Source organism: Monodon monoceros, unplaced genomic scaffold (assembly GCF_005190385.1).
Source record: "Monodon monoceros isolate NGI ecotype Baffin Bay Population unplaced genomic scaffold, NGI_Narwhal_1 Super_Scaffold_12, whole genome shotgun sequence".
NCBI classification, from domain to species: Eukaryota; Metazoa; Chordata; class Mammalia; order Artiodactyla; family Monodontidae; genus Monodon; species Monodon monoceros.
The window spans coordinates 26,871,378-26,891,826 of record NW_021703768.1 but is presented as its reverse complement, the minus strand read 5'-3'; the positions used below and the strand labels follow the sequence as shown (position 1 = coordinate 26,891,826).

General features: G+C 44.6%; 1 protein-coding gene across 1 annotated transcript in view; it reads right to left on the bottom strand.

Annotated features, from left to right (window-relative positions):
* Positions 1 to 20,449, bottom strand: part of PDZD2 (PDZ domain containing 2) — a 236,946-nt gene that overhangs the window by 58,953 nt on the left and 157,544 nt on the right. Inside the window, 1 exon segment of the mRNA XM_029215898.1 lies at positions 19,253 to 19,408. Within this exon segment, the coding sequence (XP_029071731.1) occupies positions 19,253 to 19,408 (156 nt within the window).

Sequence of the window (20,449 nt, the reverse complement as noted above, 5' to 3'; positions counted from 1 at the left end):
CTTATAGGGTTATTATGAGGATTAAATAAGAATGTGCTTGAGGGTACTAGTAGAGTACCTAATGCGTATCATAGGGGTATAGTGAAGGTTTAGCCGAAATAGAAAACAAAAACAACCCTCAAGCTTTCTCCCCACTAGATCTCAGGATGCCTCTAGCTTTGAGGATTACATTGACTATGATTATACCATTCGACTGCAGAGATATACATTTCAACTTCATACCTACAGAAAGATAGCAGATTTAATTAATGAATAAAACAAAACAAATGGGCACCCAAAGAGAATATGCCACCTTCCTGGATTCAAGATGAGAAGAAAGCTCCCTAAAATTACTGCAAACCTAACAGCTGAGAAGGCAATTTTAAAGGCATGTGCCTGGAGCACTTAGTTTTTAAAAGTCAGGTTTGCCCAGGACACCAAAGGAGGATTTGAGAACACACTCTGGTCTTACCATCAGAATAGGAGCAGTGGAAGAGAAAAAACATGAAGAGAACACGATGAACACGATGTTAGCTGAAGAAAGAAAGCTAAGTCCTTAGAAGAAAAGATGAGATCTTAGATGACAGACTGGACAGACATAAGGGGAGAGGAGATTGTGAGGTCAAGGGCAGCGCGGTGTATAAGGAAAAGAGATGTGCCAGCTCCTGTACTACTACTGTGAAAATGTGCGTCACAAAAGTGGGAGACACTGGTTATTCCTCGTTTAGAGGGGGTGACTGGGACCTAAGGAAATCCAACTGAGGAAGGGAGGCAAAAGCACAGAGAACACAATGCAGTGACTCCCCCATGGGGGCCCCAGGCCCAGAAAACAATGAGAGATGTGATTTATAAACTGCAGGTGAAGAGTTGGAGCAAGGGGACTTGGAATGGCTGTACCAAGAGGGGTCTGAATGTCTGGACAGATTCAAAGGTGAGGGGTGAGGAAGACCAGGAAGAATAAAACAATTTCTGGGTAAATTTTAAAGGGACAAAGTTTTTTCTTTTTTTTTCCCCCAACAGCAGTGGCCTGGGAAATAAATGAAATTAGGACTATAAAAAAGCAAACAGGCATCCCAAAGGGGAGCCAGGCAGGATGGTAGTAAGCCAGAACTTGATGTTGGTCTGATGGGAGAATATTTCCTGGGTAGAATTAGCCAACTCAGAGGTGGTGGTGGTCAAGATGCACTAGAACAATAGATACTTTAGTAAACAGAAGGCTCACTGATTCTATCTCTTTCACAGTGATGGGCCCCACGCAACAGAATCTATTTCTTTTCTTTTTGTTCTTTTTTTTTTATATACAACAGAATCTAGAAGAGTATTTTAGAAAAAATAAATCTGAGTCAGAAAGCAAAGGAGAAGTAAAAATGGCACACTGATTCAGCAAGCAGGGCCATGAAAGAAGAAGGGAGTCTTTCACAGAAAGAAGAAAGGTTAAACAGAAACGTAAGTGAGTCTTTCCCAAAGGAGGCAGATGTGAACCACTAGAGGCGGATCCAATTACTGCCCCCCACCCCCAAACATAGCAGAAAGCAGTGCTACTCGACCCCTGGAATATTCAAAACCTGAGGAAAAACAAATCTCATGGAGCAGGTGGCAGAGGTATTATTAGCCTTTACCAGCTCATTAGGACAGAAGCTTCAGAACTCCTGAGAGCAGGTTTGGTTCAGGAATCTGCAGAGGGTGTTTTTCCAGATGAGTAAACTGGGGAGGAGAGATGCAGCTTCCTCCAGGCTAAGCATGTCTATGCCAAGAGGCAGTGGAGATGGAAAAGGAGGCCCAGGACTGAAAATGTCTGCTCTTGAGAACTGGAACCTCTGGCAGAGGTACAGTCCACACCCAACGCAGTACATCAGGGAGGCCTTCGCTTTCATCTCAAAGTATAAATGCAAATCAAGAAGCTTTTGAATAGAAATGAAAAGCACTTTAAGCAGGACCAGATTGATTTTCCTCCATCCAGACTGGGAGGTAGATTCTTGCCGCTGGGTTTAAATTCATGGTCATAGACTCCAAACAACTGCTGTAGACTGACTGGCATCTTTTTAAGAAAAGCCAAGAATATTTTTTACCATCAATCTTCTTTTACTTGCTATTACTGAGTCTGTGCTATAGCCTTGGGAGACCATTCTCCATGGGTCTCTCCCATTTCTGTGTGGCTTGTGAACAGGGGCATAGGCTGTTTCTACTCTGGATTTATCTATCTTTTCAAGGATGTTGGATGAACAGCCTTGAAGGTTAGAGACAGTGTCTCAGAAGGAAGGGCCTGGTTTGTTCACTGTCCAGTATAATCACGTCTCTTTCTGGAGCAAAGGGCCATCGAGTTTGCTTCTAGCCCATCATAAAAGATTCAGGTTGCCTACGTTCAGGGTTCCCAGCTGTGAAGCAAATCCACTGTGTATGCATCTATCTGAGGCCCTCTGCTTCACTTCCATAGGCGGGGGGAGTGGGAATTATGCAAACAGGAAGCTCTAAACTGAGACCGAATCCTAAATTGGGATTAGAGAAAGCCAAAAGTTACTTGCTGTGCCATGAGTAATAAAGTCATTTGTCTCTGACCCAGGAATCTCATGTCTTCTACCAGCATCCATGAAACTGTAGTGTAAAAACCTCAGACATTTTTCAGTTCTTGACGGGGTCTTTGGCAAAATTAAAAAAGATCCTGGGAACAAAATTTTGCCTGGGACAACTGTCCAGGGGCTAGGAATTGGTTCCTTTTTTTTACATGTCAAGGGTGTGGGGCCAAACATTATGGGTCCATTTACTCTTTGTTCATTTACATTCCACTAAAAAGTAAAGCACACAAGAGACATGCCGTTGAACAAATTCAACTTTCTTGGAGCTGAAACAGCCATATTTATTACAGTAGAAGACAGCCCAGTCTGCAGATGGAGAACAGGAACCATCTCCACCCAGCACCCAGCATCAAGTACGTCATTTTTCTAGGATGGAACAAAACAAGAAATCGGAATGATCAAAGGAGGCCATCAAGTACTTTGGTTTGTAACTCAAAAGGTCAAGGAAATTTAAGTTTGGATGTTAATTGTTTTAGATTTGAACATCTTTGGATTATGACTTGCAAAGGGATTTGAATTTGTTGGTATTTTAATTGTTTGAATATCATTATTATGTTGACATTTTATCTCATCGCAGAACCTCTGAAAAGCTGCACTGGACAATGTGGCTAGAAATAATTTTGGATGAGAAATAGCATAGGGATTGAGTTTTAGCTTCTGGCAAATTTTAGTCCTCGGGAGGTGGGGAGCAAAACCATCATTACTCATGAGACAGGCCCCCTGGGTCCAAACTAAAACTCTAGTACTTAGAAATGTCCTATAACTGCTGTCCAAAGCATTTATGAGATCTCCTTGAACACACTGTGATTAATATAATGCTTAACTCCTAAGCATCTGTGTTTCTCGGCTAACTCTTGAAGCCTTACAAACAAACCATGCAAGTATGGCTTTTATCTCCAACTATTTCCATTGAGCAAGAACATCTGATCCCAAGGAAAACTGCAGGAGGACTGGTTGCACCCAGCTCATGCCATGTTTTTACGGTTCCCAACACTTGAGAGAAAAAAAAAAAAATCTGCAGATGTGACAGAAGACATCCAGGCTCCAAATCCCTAGGAAGCCATGCTGGCTCATTCCCCTGGTCAGTATCTACAGGACAGGGGAGGGTGGTGAATTCTCTATCATGCTTCAGTCACACTAAGCTTATTTTTAGGCTTCCAGAGGAAGCTCATTTTCCAAATCTCTGGGGCAAATGTTCGAGTGACCAAAGGAGAAGCAGATGGCCATCAGAGGCCAGCGCTGGGAATGCATAACCATTCAGAAAAAGGGAATGGGAACAACAATAAATCAGCCTAAAGTAGCAAGAAGCCTGTGAGTTGACTGCAGAAATTCAAACACAAGTCTCCTGCTACGCTAGACTCACTGCTTTCCAACAAAGAGACTAACTCAGCACTGAAGAAGAAAACAGTAAAACTGAAAGGTAAAACTCCCCTCCCCTCCCCTCCCCCGCCGCAGCATGCTCTGGTCCGCACGGAGCGTCAGGTGCAGCTGGGGGAACAGCTGATGTCAACTGAGGTGCTCAGGCTGCGGCTTCGCAAATGAAATAATACTGTCCTTGTTCTATCTGAGCCCATTCCCGTGTTCTCCCGTTTATCATCCCCAAACAATGTGAACAGGCTTAACACACTTCGTTGGTGATGACGTGGATGATTTTTAGGCATACAAATTAAGTAGATCCTTGGGTCTTTCAGAAAGGTGAGGCAAAGAAATCACCTTTAAGGGTACAGACGTGTTATCAGTCATTGGCCCACATCTGCCCCTCCTGTGGTGCGTTTGTATGTGTCACCCTCCCAAGGAGAGGGCAGAATCCTCAAGGGACTCTCAGTTCATCAAAAATAACAGGAGATGCAGATGCAAGAAGGAGATACCCTCCTTGGTATCAATTGGTATCAATTTCAAATCGGGCAAGGCAAGTCCAGACATTCTCTACAAAGCAAGAGAATGCTCACTGTCGCCATGTTCCCATGACCTAGTGAGAAGACTGGGGTTTGGAGTTCTTCTCTGGGGCTGTGGGCTGGCTAGTGAAGGCAGACCCTTGGGTCATTTCTCAGCAGGAGCCGGCTGTCTGCTCGCCTTGGACACATCTCTGGGAGCAGCAGGCCTGTGATATGCTTAGTCCTAAATTCTAGAAGGATAAAATGCAAGTTGTGTGTACATAGGTAGGAAAACCGCAAGACACACAAAATGTAGACGTGGGAGCGCTATCAAAAAAGAAAAAGAAAGGCATGCAAAAGACCTAAGGAGTAAACAGGAAGATTGGCAGGAAAGAAAATAAGAGATGAACTATCTGAGGTGCCTTAATATAGCCGCTGAGTCAAATCCAATTCAGCAATGATGGTAAACAGGTCAGATTTTTCCAGCACCTTTTTTCTATGCAAACATTTTAAGGAAGTTTTACATGATACTATGGCTTATTGTAACAGAAAAAGACTGTTTTAACTGGACATGCCACTTAGGCAGATTTTAGATAAACAGTAACTGGTTATGTTGAGGACATTGTGGTGAAGTTTTGGTCTGCTGCTAAGTTCCAGGCAGTACCCTAAGACCATCTGCTACCTTTTGCAGCTCAACACAAGCTGTACTCTGAGTTCTTTTATTTTCCAAGAGTGGCGTTGAGTTCACGCTGATTTGCTGGTATATGTTTCTAAGGGCATGTACTTCTTGAAGAATTGGACTGGAAAGCTGAGATGTGTTCTGTGGAGCCCACAGGGGAAGTAGTAATAGGGGAGGTGGTCCCAGGCTCACACATGATCTCCCACAGCAGGGCTCGGAAACCTGCTGCCTGGGGGCCACACCTGGCCCCATACCTGTCATTGTAAAGTTTTACTGGAACACAGTCATGCCCATCAGTTTGCTTATTGCCTATGACTGCTTTTGCACTGCAAAGGCAGAGGTGAATCGTTGCAACGGGGACTGTTTGGCCAGCAAAGCCTGAAATATTTATGAGCTGGCTTTTACAACTGCCGACCTCTCATCTACAGGAATAACTCATACCCGAGCTCTATCCATCGCCCCACCTCCATCCCTATCCAAAATCATTGGGAACAAGCTGAAGAATTTTAAGAAACATAACTTTATGAGTTGAAGGGAAAGTACTGACAAGTGGAGACATTTTAAGGAAGCTACTGCTGGAGACAAGGCTTACTGTTCTACCACAGTATTTCCTCTAAAAACGTCTGTGTCATCCAGGCTTTTGTGATTTCATCTTTATGTTTCATTTAAAAATGATCCTGATAAGAAACTCATTTGAAGGCTTCCCTGGTGGCGCAGTGGTTAAGAATCCGCCTGCCAGTGCAGGGGACATGTGTTCGATCCCTGGTCCGGGAAGATCCCACATGCCACGGAGCAACTAAGCCCGTGTACCACAACTACTGAGCCTGCGCTCTAGAGCCCGCGAGCCACAACTACTGAGCCCGCGTGCCACAACTACTGAAGCCCGTGCACCTAGAGCCCGTGCTCCGCAACAAGAGAAGCCACTGCAATGAGAAGCCTGCACACCGCAACGAAGAGTAGCCCCCACTTGCCGCAACTAGGGAAAGCCCGTGTACAGCAGCGAAGACCCAATGCAGCCAAAAATAAATAAGTTAATGGAAAAAAATGCACATACTTTGCTAAGTGTCATAGGGTTACTGGCCACCATCTGACCTGGTTTAATCGCATTGCTTTGTTAGCAAACATACAGCTTAGAAGAGATGGAAAGGGTTTTGTGTGTGTTTTGGTCTTTGTTGTTGGTGGTGGTGGTGGCGGTGGTGGGAGAAGGGGAGAAAATGGCTTGGAGAAGAAGAAAGGAGAGGTTTCTGGGGAGGATGCAACCTCTTAGGGGAGAGGGGAGAGAATGGGTGCCTCAGTGGGGGGTTTAGAACAGTATGAGGATACTGGGCTCCAGGAAACCTGGGGAGAGAGGGTCCAACAAGTAAGGAGGAGCAAATGACAAGAGGCTGGAGGGTTCAAAGGTAAACAAAATCCCACTCAAAATTATGCTTAGGATCAGTCCTGCCTTCAGAAAAAAAACGGGGGTTGGGGGAGAAGGAAACTTACTCCAAGGAGCCCTGCTTGCAGAACCCGGCTCTCCAGGCAGCCGGCTGGCCCTGCTCCCTTTCTCCATTGACCCGTCAGACTGCTTCCTGCCTTTCCACCCTCTGGGCCCCTCTCCTTCAGTCCAGGCTCTGTTGACTTCTCCGTGGAGCTATAGCAAACACCTCCACCTCCATCTGCCTTTCTTCAGCCCAGCTCTTCCTCTACCTTACTGCTTAAGGAACCCTAAAACAAAAACTCTGATCCTGTAACTCAACTTTAAAATCATCAGTGAGTATATAGCTTGTAAAATAAGTCATAGTTTTTTAGTGTGGAACTAAAAGCATGGGCTGGACATTTGCACTTAACTGACTATTTGTTGATTCTTGAAAAAGCCTTAAAATTTCCTATTTGTGGACCACTGTACGTGTTATTTTTCCACTCCAGGGTGTCACCCACTCCTGTGGGTGTTCCTGTAGAAATCCTATGGAATAGTCAAACATCACCCCACCTACTGAGCCCTGTCTGATCCCTGGATGGAATGAGACACCCCTCCTCTAGGTCAATATAGCATATGGCTCCTAAAGATTTATTATACGGAAGAGGTGAATATAAAAAGTATAGAAATAACTATCATTCATTATGGAATATAACAAATCCTGTAACAGAGGAAGACTGACTGCTACCTCTTCGAATCCCCCAAAGCACTGGGCATGGCACTCAGCATGTAGATGGCTATGTCAAAGCTGGCTACAGTCCAGGGTTGGCTAGTACTACGGTTTGGTTGTGGACACCTGCAAGGCCACATTATCAGCTTCTGAGATTGTGTCTGGTGCCAGTGGGATGATTGTTAGGAGGGATTAGAAATGTCCGCTTTAGGGGCTGAAGACGGGGTGTGTGGTGCCATGCAGGCTACCTATTTGCCACCACTAGCTTAAAAGATAATTCTACAAATATTTATTAAGTAAATATGTTCGTTTCTAGGGGAAATAAATTTGAATATCAGCTTTACCAACAAATTTTTGAAAACATCTACTCCTTTATAAATCAGGAGGTATCTTTCTGATTTTTAAGTTTTTTTTTTGCGGTACGCGGGCCTCTCACTGTTGTGGCCTCTCCCACAGGCTCTGGACGTGCAGGCTCAGCGGCCATGGCTCACGGGCCCAGCCACTCCGTGGCATGTGGGATCCTCCCGGACTGGGGCACGAACCGGTGTCCCCTGCATCGGCAGGTGGACACTCAACCACTGCACCACCAGGGAAGCCCTAAGGTTTTTTTTTTATACATCTTTATTGGAGCATAATTGCTTTACAATGTTGTGTTAGTTTCTGCTGTAAAACAACGTGAATCAGCTATATGTATATGTATATCCCCATATCCCCTCCGTCTTAGGCCTCCCTCCCACCATCCCTATGCCACCCCTCTAGGTGATCACAAAGCACCGAGCTGATCTCCCTGTGCTTTGCAGCAGCTTCCCACTAGCTATTTTACATTTGGTAGTGTATATATGTCAGTGCTACTCTTTCACTACCTCCCAGCCTCCCCCCCCACCCCCGTGTCCTCAAATCCCTTCTCTACGTCTGCTTCTTTATTCCTGCTCTGCCAGTAGGTCCATCAGTACCATTTTTCTAGATTCCATATGTATGCATTAGCATACGGTATTTGTTTTTCTCTTTCTGACTTACTTCACTCTGTACGACAGACTCTAGGTTCTAAAATGTGAGAAACAGACAAATGGAATTGGCAATGAGAGAAAGCAGAGATGACAGAAAGCCGGAGGGATTAGAAAAGTCTCTGAGGAATGAGGGGCTTCAGAATTTCGAGAGTCAGGAATAGAAGGAAGGATATCCCAAGTTAAGAAGTAAGGGGAAGAACCAGAAGGGAGAGGCATGGATTTCTTTTTTCTGCAAACATCATTCACTGAGCTACATCAGTACTTATGTAAAAAGCTAGGCAAGCAAACACAGTTACAATAGGGGGTGGGTGAGGAGAATTCTATTCATTGTAAATGGCTCTACTTCTTTGAGAAATTTCTGCCCTGGATTCCAGAGGGGAACTTCTGATCTCTCATATTCTGCTGTGTTTTTATTTCCAGGCTCTGTACTACCATGTTGTATACAATGTGGTGAAAAAGCAAAAAAAAAAAAAAAAAAAAAAAAAAAAAAAAAACAAACCAAAACCCCTTCAAATCTTCCAATTCTCATGAAGTCTTCAAGTCAGGTGTGCTTTTTTCTAGCATACATTGCCTATTTGTCTAATTCACCTATGCACTGTCAAAGTGATTTTCCTAAAAAAAGACCAAAACCCCAGCACGATAACTGGAATTGAAACTAAGTGGAGATATCCTGTTTCTCTTAAGAGAGTGAGACTCTGTGTATGAGCACCATCTCCATGTAAAGGCTCCAAAGACACATACCTCTCAAGGATTTCTGTTACCTTAAAGGCTTAGCAAAGCTCATAAATGAATAAGATATATTCATTTATAATATATAATATATATTCATTTATATTTATAAGTCACATAATCCTGTTTTTTCCCCCGTGTAATTGCCATCATTTTGTCTATTTCAGTTCCATTTCTGCACTGCCACCTTCCTTCAATCTTAATATATTCTACTTCACATTTCGATGGGCAGACCACAGACTTCAACTCCCAGTGGACATATACAACTAAATTAATAAGGATGATATTTATAAGAGGAAAATTCATAACAAGGGGCAGGGCTAAAAGGCATCTTGTAATACGGTAATGGAATACCCAAAGATTGGAACCAACTTACTTGACGTGATAAAGTCACTTCATGACCACTATGGTGTCAGTTTCATCAAAGTTAATGTGGAGGCAAAGAAACTTTATTACATGCCCTGGTAGTCCATATTTTATTTCCACTGAAATGTGAAGGAATTTTTCAAATCCAAAAATGATAATAAAGTTGACTGTATACGAAGGGGATTTCTTTAAACTGTATTTCCTACGGCTCCATGCTGTGATGTCAACCATTATAGATCGTGTAGCCATCAAGCACTCCCAACACAGATTCATAATGTATAACTCTATGCTATTGTGCTAATGTACACATATACTATAAAACACAAAACGATCTAAAATGAGATAAAAATCTATACAAGTTCTAATACTTTCTGCCCACACTGCAAGGGGACTACCTGACTCCGCCCCAACCCTGCCCTGGGGTGTGCTCACCCTACTTTGGAGACCATGGCGCTGTGGGGCTGTAGATTACAATATTTGCTTTCCTATGCAAATCACTTGAGCTGTTTACTTCCTTGAGAACTGCAAACTGCTCGGATGAAAATGCAGCACAAAGCCAGGTAACGAGTTGGAACAGGCCCCAGAAAAATGTGCCAGGGGAATAAGCCTAATTCAAACTTCAGCAGTTTTCTGGGCAATGCATCCAGGCCAAATAATTATTCTTACCTTATTTTCCCCCCACCTATTTAAATAATCACTTCATCTCCTTAAGTATGAAACCAAATCAAACAAAAAACCACCCCCGAGTTTAAATCTTATTTTCTTAGACTAACGATCCTTGCAGACTTATCTGTCTTATCTCGCTCTGACAGTTCCACATACCGCAAGGAGCTTCATGTAGCCTCTTTTTTTTTTTTTTTTTTTTTTTTCGGTACGCAGGCCTCTCCCGCTGCGGAGCACAGGCTCCGGATGCGCAGGCCCAGCGGCCATGGCTCACGGGCCCAGCCGCTCCGCGGCATGTGGGATCTTCCTGAACCGGAGCACGAACCCGTGTCCCCTGCATCGACAGGCGGACTCTCAACCACTGCGCCACCAGGGGAGCCCCAACACGCAGCCTCTTTGACGTGGCCTGAGTCACCTAAAGAGTTGCTTAAGGAACATCTAAATGCATTGAGATCTACTTGGGGAAGTCTAAGATGCTGAGGGGAAGGAGAGGGTAGTTCACAGCTTGGGACAGTGGAGAGAAGAATATACAACCCGTGGGAATTATGGATCAGTACGAGTTCCTGCCTGCTTTGGGTTGTCGGTGGGAATAATACAGCTTCTGCAATAACCACACCAGTCTATATACCAGGAACTGATGTCTGCGAAGGCAATGACAGCCAAGGTGTGCAAGCAAGTCTGTGTTCACAAAGGATGCAGAACGGGCTCGGGGGTCTGTGCTTCCAAGTTTCCCACAAGCAGCACAACCACCATAGCTTCTGTCCCTGCGTCCCAGACCGCAGGAAGGAGGAAGGTAGTTGGGGGCCTGAAAGCTCCTCTTATCTCAAAGCCATGCACAGATTGGTCCCTGGGCTTCATCCAGCTCCCAGCCAGGAGACTCTTAGGGACCCTGCCACTTTGGGTCACGTCTGGAAGTTGCCATGTGGCTAACAAAGGTGTGTGGTCGGATTGGCTGCTTTCTACAGTGGCCACCATCTTTCAAAGGTTTGCTTTTTAAAAAGCATCAGAATCACCTGGGAAGCTTCTGAAACTAGACCCCACTCAGATCTGCCAAACAGGCCTTCCAGCGTGGAACCTGGGGATCAGATGATCAGCCTAAACCGTACCCTCCTTGTGCATTTTAACATACACGACAGCAGGGAGCTACCTGCGTACATTCACGCGTCTGCTACACACAGCTCTTCCCCTCACGTGTTTGAGATGCATTCATCTTTTCCTTCCAGGCCCTTTTGCTTTCCCCTCGCTGCTGCCTTGGCTATAACATGACTTATCCAGGGGAACAAGTTTGCTCTCAGCAGAGCTCCGCGATCTTCTCTCTCACCAAGGATTTCTAGCCTATAAAACAGCAAGTATAGAGCAGCCAACCCCCCAAGGTTCCTGGTGGCCCTGACACTGTATATGACTATGTACCAGAACCTACATCCTGAGACTAGAGGTTCCATGCTGTCTTCCCCGGGGCCTTCGTGGCTAGTCTTTTCACTGACATTCCACCTACTACTTCACCAACTCCCTGGGGATAGTCAGTCCTTTGCTGTGGTTGATTTGTTAAAAGTTCCCTTTTCTAAGTTCCCTTTCTAGCTGCTAGCAGCTCTGGAAGCTTAACCAAAGAGAAAATAAGAAATCTACTCATTTCTTAATGAGGTGGTTCCACTGATGTCCTATTTTAAGGGAAGGGATGTTGTTCTCCCAGTGCTATACTTGGAAAAATGATCTTATATACACTGATATTTGTATACCAGATGGAAACTCCCAAAAGGGAGTGGCAGATACAAACAACAAATGCCCACTATGTGCCATGCCCATTTAAAATTCGTGGTGTGCTGGGCAAGGCGGGCAAGTCAATGGAAGGTAACTAAGCCTTATGATGAGGGGCATGCAGGAGCATTAAGGAGTGAGAGAGGGCACATCAACCATCCACCTTTCTGCCCACCCATCCAACCATCCATAATACATATTGAGAGCCAACTGTGAGCAAACCTGACAGGAGCCCTGCCCCCGTGGATCCTCTACTCATGGGAAGGATGACGGTAAGCAAGCAGTCATATGTATAAATATGTCTTTACAGTCTGTGTTAAGGGTCATGAAGGAAAATACAGTATGTATTACAGGCATGAAGGATATGTGTGTCCAGGAAGACTTCCTGGAGGAGGTGAGTCCTAAAGTTAGATAAGTAGAAAGTGGAAGCCCAAGGAGAAGGAAAGACTGTTCCTGACCCACTAGCAGATGGAGGACGTCTCTAAGCAGTGGCTGCCACTGCCCTGTGCTCAGAGGGACCCTGAGATGCAGCAGCAGAGCCTACCTGTGCCCATATGAGCAGCCTGTCTTAACACCCTCCCCTCGAGGCTTTAGTAAAGAACAAAAAGCTCGGGGAGTCCTGAGCCAGTGTCTCTCTGCATTAATAGTTTTACTCTGTGAAGACCTGATTTTTCAGTCAGACACTGGGACCTTCCTGTTTTAACACTAATCGCAAGTTTACACTCTCGGTGCTCTCTGTTCCTTGCATTAGCCTCTAAGTTCGATTCACCAGAAAAATCTAGCTCAGGCCCCAAACAACAGACAATCCCACACTCTGACTTCACCAGCAATGGCACCCTCAGACACGTCACTACAAGCCCTCAGTGCCCAGGCTCTTTACCACGTATTCAATCCAAATAAAACACAAGAGAGCCTCTCCTTTCTCTCCGCATATAGATGGACATCTACCCCCAGGATGCTGCCTTTTCCAAAAGACTGTGATTCAGGTTCCCACACCTCAGGGTTAAGCCATCAACAAACGAAGAATCAAACACCCACATCAGACTTACGGAATCATAAGATCCAGTTTGGCTTTTCTTTTCGCCTTTTGAGAGGTGAAGTCCTTTATTCCTTCTTAAACCCTAATAACCCCAAAGTTCTCCAAGATTTTCCAAACCAGTGATTCCAAAAATGTTAGAACTGATTCCCTTGATGCCAAAGGAAGCCGGATACAGGTCTGCTGACTGATGTGCTAAACAAAACCTTCCCAGCTGAGCTTCGACAATTGCACATTTGGCAACAACAATCATTACTTTCATTTTTGTTTTGTTTTTGTTAGATATATAAAAAGGGAAAGACAGGTTCCTAATCACTTAAGAGGTATCACCCATTCCACATCCTGTTATATTAAAACTCTTCTTCCTCTCTTCATTTTAAAAAGAGCCACTCCCTCAGAAGGCCAGATATTTTTTTTTTTCCTTAAAAACGTCATTTAAAAAAAGATGAACTAGATGCAAACTATTATATGTAGGATGGATAAACAACAAGGTCCTACTGTAGAGTACAGGGAACTGTATTCAATATCCTGCCATAAACCATAATGGAAAAGAATATGAAAAAGAATGTGTACATATGTAGAACTGAATCACCTTGCTGTACAGCAGAAATTAACACAACATTGTAAATCAACTATACTTCAATAAAATTAATTTAAACATAAAAATTAAAAAAGATGAACTATAATTATTTACACTTGAGAAAGGATACTCACTTTTTTCAATAGCCAATAATAATGCATGTGCCACTCATTTTATTGGAGGGCTCTAAAGTTCTCAAATGTTAGCCTTAGTCCAAATCACCGGGAAGCCTTATTAAAAAAAGATTTTTAGATGCCACCTCGGAGTTTCTGATTTAGCAGGTCTGGGATGGGACCTGAGGATTTTTATTTCTAACACATTTCCAGGTGATTCTGATGCTGCTGGTCTGGGGAACTTTGGGAACCACTGTTCTACAGATAGATTTATGATTGAGAAATATGTACTGAGCATGTATTGAATACAAGGTACTTCTCATTGGATACTGGGGGTCCAACGAGGTATACCTGACTTCAAAAGTTTATAAATGTAAGTATTTTCTTTCTTCTCCCAAAAAAGATATGTAGCAACAAATAAAGAGAAAACAGCAGATGCTAAATGCCAGGTGAGCAGTGATTAGCAGATTTGGGAGAGCGCCAGGGAGGGCTGTGTGCGCACGCATGCACGGTATGTGTGTGTGTGTCTGTGTGTGTGTGTGTCTGTGTGTGTGTGTCTGTGTCTGTGTGGTCAGGGCTGCCAGGAGCATATACAAGAGGAAAGGCAGCACAGGCAGGCTGGAGCCAATGGCTCCACGTTACGGAGTTGTGATTGTAACTTCAGCATGATTGAGACCCACTGAAGGACTTTAAATGAAGTGACATGGTCAGATTCTCACTTAAAAATTGTCACTGCAGAGCAGAAGACAAAGTGGAGAAGAAAGCCTTGAGAAAGAATGGCCAATCGGGCGGATGGGGACCACAGTCGGTATGGGGGAGGGGACTAGACTCAGCTATTTCTGAGACCAGGCTGGCAGTCTTGGAGATGGGGATGTCTGTGGGAGGTGGAGGGAGGGCCCTCCCTCTGAAGCCAGACCCCCCTGAGATGGATGACAATCACGCACATGCCTGTGGGATTTCCCCGTCCCATCCTTGTTCCCTTTTTCTTGCCTCTGCCCCTCACACTTGATGTTCACCACATGGTTCTATTCTAAGCATGGCCCGAGCTCTTCGAAAGGAAAACCTCGTGGCTGTTTCCTGTAGCCATGGAAAGATAACTCACAAGGGTGCTCATGGCAGATCCTGAGCGTTTGTATTACTTTTGCTCCACCTAAGTGCTTGGAGCGTTCATGACTTACAGGTGCAAGAAGAGTCCAAGCCAGAGCGGAACTCGGCTGCAGGCTTGCTCTTTATCATCTGGGAAGTAAAAGGCTTTGCGACTTACCTGATTAAAACAGTACCAGGTTTCTTTCGTTTAAGTGGCTCGATAGTGTTTAAAAATGATAAAACAAAGAGTCTTGGATTGTGAACACAGAACTGAAACATTTCTTTTTCTCAGTAGTTCAGCACCTCTGGAAGGCCCAGCAGGGCAGACCCTGAGCAGATTGTGAAGGTGGGAAAATGTCGTGTGCCCACTTCCTGGCCCTGCAGGGCTCTGGCTCACACCCGGGTCGTCTGGCTTGAAACCAGAGCTCAAGAGAATGGCTGAGAGGTGGTGGGCGTTCAGGCAAGGGTGATGAGCCAGGGAAGAAGCCCGGTGTCCCCTCCTCCGTGATGCTTTGTGAGGGGGGTGCAGTGGAAGGTGAAGTGGGGCCAGGTGGTGTCCGGGTCACACGGAAGGCAGAACTAACTGTCAAAGCAGGATGAGTGCTGGTTTCTCCACCGACGATAGTGGGTTTGGGATCTGCCTATGAGAGCTGGGGGTGACGTGACGGAGAAACCCAGAAGTACGGCCCTGAAGCGTGTGTACCTGTGGGGGACGATTGCTCGGAGTCATTTGTTTCTCCTTAAAGGCAACGAAAAATTTCCCAAATAAAGTGTGTGATGATGGAATGCACTGAAATTCCTTTGGCAAAATTGTGATAATAAGCATACCCAACAATATGTGATTAATTGGCAAACTTTTTAAAGATAATGTTATTGGTGAGGATGGGACCTGGGCACTGCTGGAAGTGTAAATTAGTAAATAAGCACTTCTACTGCTACAAGCTATCTAAGCAAATAAGAAAATGAAAAACGTGCACAGAGCTACATGGACAAACATGTTCTGTACAGAATTCTTTATAATTTTTAAAATTAAATATACGTGTGACTGATGTAAATGGAATTTCTGATAGAAAATTAGTAAAATAAATTACGGCATATCCATGTTATAAAATATTAGCCATTACAAATCATGTTTCAGAAGACCCTTTAATGACATGGGGGAATGTTCAGGATCATATCATTAAGACCATAGCAAGTTCCACACGTATGTTAATATAAGGTCAATTAAAAAAATATATATATGTGCTTAAGAAAAAAAAATCAAGTAGAAAGGCATAGCAAAATGTTAAAGACGGCTATCTTTGAACAGGAGGATTGTGGGTGATTTGTATTGTCTTTTGCAGGTTTTTGGGGGTCAAACAACCCATTTATATAGTGGAAACATTACTTTTGGAACCAGAACAACTCATTTAACTTATAATTTAAATTATAATACATTTATAAAAAACATGATAAATTTATAAAACTATAGTAAGTTTAAATTATAATTTAAATAAAAACATGTAACACATTTAATAAAGGTAATGGCCCATTTACTAGAGCAGTATTTAGTGTAAAAAAATTCCTAGACAAATAATTCCTTGGATTTTTTTGCAAGAGATTATGAATTATGAGATTAAAAAATATATGTGGACCTACAACCTCTCTACAGACTATTGGGCCACATTACTGGCTCCGGGCTTTCTCAGAGGAGGTGCAGGTATGTTGCAGAGTTTTCCTCTCTTTAAATCCAATCCCATGGAGCTTACTTAGCTCTCCATTGAAAACTGGCTGAGCTGGGCAGGGCGCAGCTGCTGAGCAGTGGGATCTGTTCAGCAGGGGCGAGCTCTCCAGACTGTGGGCATGTGAGGGGAGAAGTTGTGGGCTGGAGCCGGGCTGGAGAGCCACGTCTGGTTAGAAAGGTGGGAATAGCAGAGTCAGGCTGGAGTTGAGAGGTCTGCTGGCTGGACTGCCACACACTCCATTCCCCTTCTGTACAGAGGGTGACTGCTGTACCAACAGAGAACGGCGAGGGCAGGGGAGGTCACAGGCAGGAAGGGTGGGTAGACTCAGAAAGATCGTGGCCTTAAAGGATGGGTGGACAATAGTGGGAGAAGAGACACATGATAATCAGCCTGTTCGAGGCTTATCCAGGGAACGTCTCTGTAGGTCATTCCTATAGGGGCTGGAACGTGGATATTGCCCCATCAGCCCTCTGAGGCTGCCATGATACAGTCAGCTACGAGCCAGGGGCGTAAATGTAATGTTTATGGTGGATAAATCTAGTTAGATTTTGTTGTCATTTTTTCATTAGTTTTCAATGAATGCTTGTCCTGTTGTCTGTTTCTAAATTTATTTAGTTATTTATAACTCAGCACTAGATGTACTGGCTACATTCTAGGGATTCACTGGGAACTCAAGGCAGTCATCGCATTCCTACATCTCATGGAGTTCACAGTTGGACGAGAGAAACAGATTTTAATCAAATAATCACAAATCTAAATGTAACAAGCAGTTCAGGGGAAAGCCATATGGTCTTGGTATGAGAGCTAAGAGATTTAATATAGATTGGATATATTCTGGAAGTTTCTCTGAGGAAGTAACACTAAAGGATCCAAAAGATGAAATGGAGACACAGACAGAGAGATCAAACATATGGACACCAAGGGGGAAGGGTGGGGTGGGATGAACTGGGAGATTGGGATTGACATATATACACTATTGATACTATGTATAAAATAGATGACTAATGAGAACCTACCGTGTAGCACAGGGAACTCTACTCAACACTCTGCAGTGACTTAAATGGGAAGGAAATGCAATAAAAGAGGGGCTATATGTATACGTACAGCTGATTCACTTTGCTGCACAGCAGAAACTAACACAACACTGTAAAGCCACTCTACTGCAGTAAAAATTTTTTAAAAACCCAAAAACCAAAAATGAATTGGAGTCAGTCAGGCAAAGAGGACTCCAGAGAGACAGAACAGCATTTGCAAAGGTCCTATGGCAGATAAATGTACGGTCATCATGAAGGACTGCAGGACGGGCAGTGAGCTTGGTGTGAGGTGAGGCCCAAGAAGTGGGCAGAGCTCAGTCAGGGAGACAGTGGAGGTCATGACCATTAGTGTGGTTTCTATCCTTACCAAAAGTAAAATTAAGGGACAAAGTAAGGAAAAAGTGGCTACTGAATGGCGTCATAATACAAAGAGGCGGGAATAATCACACAGTTGTCTCTAAACTGTTTACTTTAACCCCATCCGTTCAGCTCTGATCGACTTGCTTTATAGGTTAGTCTTCTGAGAAAGCTTTCCTTTGAGGGAAAAGCTGTTGGAACAGTGTTTGAAATCAACAGTGGGCCTGTACGGGACCTCTGGGAAAATTACAAAAAGTACCACTTCTTCAAGATGTTTTCCTTCTTTTACTGGAAAATTGTCTTAATGTACTGATTTTGTTCGAGCAAAACTCTTTACTGCCATCTTCCAGAAAACTGTCCTCATAAACATAAAAGCCTATGATGTTTACGACGTAAATGGTGCTCCCTTAGATGTGGCACCTTTGTGCAGTCCACAACCTGCACCACCATACTTAGTGGCCCTGGAACTCCCGTGATCCTAAAGAAAGGGGAAAAGTAACTTTTTCTTCCTTAAATTCAAATAGCATATCATGTAAATGGAAAAAGAGATTTTTTTGTTGTTGTCTCCTAAGGCAGAGGTCCCCAACCTTTTGGGCACCAGGGACCGGTTTCGTGGAAGACAATTTTTCCTCGGACGGGGTGGGGATGGTCAGGCAGTAATGTGAGCGATGGGAGCAGCAGATGAAGCCTCGCTCGCTTGCCCACCGCTCACCTCCTGCTGTGCGGCCCGGTTCCTAACAGGCCGCGGACTAGTACCGGGCTTTGGGGAACCCTGTTCTAAGGCCTAATTATAAACAAATTTCCCAACGCTTACCCATGCTGACTAGGTTCAGTGCTGATGGGAAGGAGTAAGGGTTCCAAATGGCAGAAAGAAAGCACCCTCCCCAGGGCCGGTTGGATGGGGAACAGTGGCTAACAAGGTTTTACACTAAAAATGACGTACCTACCAGATCTGGGATACAAAGAGGAGACCACAGAGCCGCACTGCAACCACAGCTAACCACAAGCCCTCCCGACTCTGTGCCAGACCACGCTGGGGAGCAGCCCACGAGGGCGTGAGGCATCACAGGCTGGGTAAGGAAGCGCTACAAGCCGTGGGAAAGTCCTGATTTCATGAAAGCAGGGAGACACATCTATACAACTTCACCTGAATGGGTTCTGTGTTATTTTAACATTCCACTTTCAACCGGACATCTCTCAGTCTAAGTTTAAATTCACAAACGATAGTTTTCAAACACTATATCAAGAAGTAGCAATAAAACCCTTGTATATATTAGACTTCTTAGAAGTTGATACACGCACTGAACTCAATACCCAATTGCTCTCGTATTTCCAGTGTCAATTCCAGTGTCAATTTTCTTTTTTTTCTTAAATAAAAAGTATTACCCTCACAGATTTTTCTGGATGATTCTGACAAAAAAATAAAAAGATGCACTCTGCCTCTCCCATCCCAGTTTCGACCATACTATCTATATCTGTCTCAAGCTTTTATCTCTGATCCTGGCACCCATGTCTTCGGGAAAACATCACCCCAGCAGAGTAGCCCGGGAAAGCACAGGCACACTTACCGCTCCCTGGACGGAAGACGATTCAGTTCCTTCGTCCTCGTCCCCGTCCGGCTCCTGGTCTTCGTTGTCGGTCCAAGAGGACACGTCCTCTACCGAACTGGTCAGATCAGGCAAACTCTTAGATGTTAGCCTGAGGAGGTCCTCTGCAGAGCTTTCCTATGGGGACACAATGAAAGGCCCACTAGTTACCCCATGATGTCAAGGTCAAGGTAAACCTAGCTGAGTCAACTGTGGGTGGTCACGTGCTCCCAATCCAAAGCCTATATGGAGTGCAGGTTCCACATTTCCAGGGGTGCAAGCATGGCTCACGGGCCCAGCCGCTCCGCAGCATGTGGGATCCTCCCGGACCGGGACACGAACCCGCGTCCCCTGCATCGGCAGGCGGACTCTCAACCACTGTGCCACTAGGGAAGCCCCCATTTTTTTTTTCTTGATGAATCTATGTTTCTTAGGTGAATGTTTCTATGGGCAATCTAAACTCCCTGAACTTAAGATCCTTCAATGCCCTCCCCTGTCTTACTTGCAGGATATAGTTTAAACTCCCTCATTGGCAGGCTAACATCAGAGATTTGGCCTCTGCCCAGCTCTCCAAACTCACCCCCCTCCATTCTCCTATCCCTTCCATTCAAGCTGTACTGACTTTCAAACACACCGGGCTCTCCCCTGCCCTGTTGCCTTTTCCACCAGCAGCTCCCCTGCCTAGACCACCCTTCCTCTCATGACTAAGGCCTCTCTGGGCAAAGCTTGAGCATCGTCTCCTGCAAGCCTTCCTGGATCACCTCTGGAGGCATTTGCCTCTCCTTTCCCCTCTAATGTCCTCTACTGTTTATCGCCTCACTGTGTGTGTCTAACTTACTCATCTATCTCCCCTGCTTGTCTGAGAGTTCCTCAAACCATGTCTACTCAGTGCAGTGTCCCCAGGCCTAGCTCAGAGCTTAAACATCCACCATATCTTCCTCTCCCTCATTGCTCATCTCACAGGCCCATGGTCAACAGAAAGAGATTAGATTGTTTAGTGAATCACAATGTCAAAGTGGAGACTGATAATGTCTCTGCAACGAAAGCAGCCCTTGAACAACTTTTAAAGGTCAACAAAAACAGATGGAATCAGACTCCATTAAGATTAGACTCCAAAGGGGGCTTCATCAACACAGCCCTTCCTTCCTACACACAAATAAGGTCAGAATGGGTTGAGGG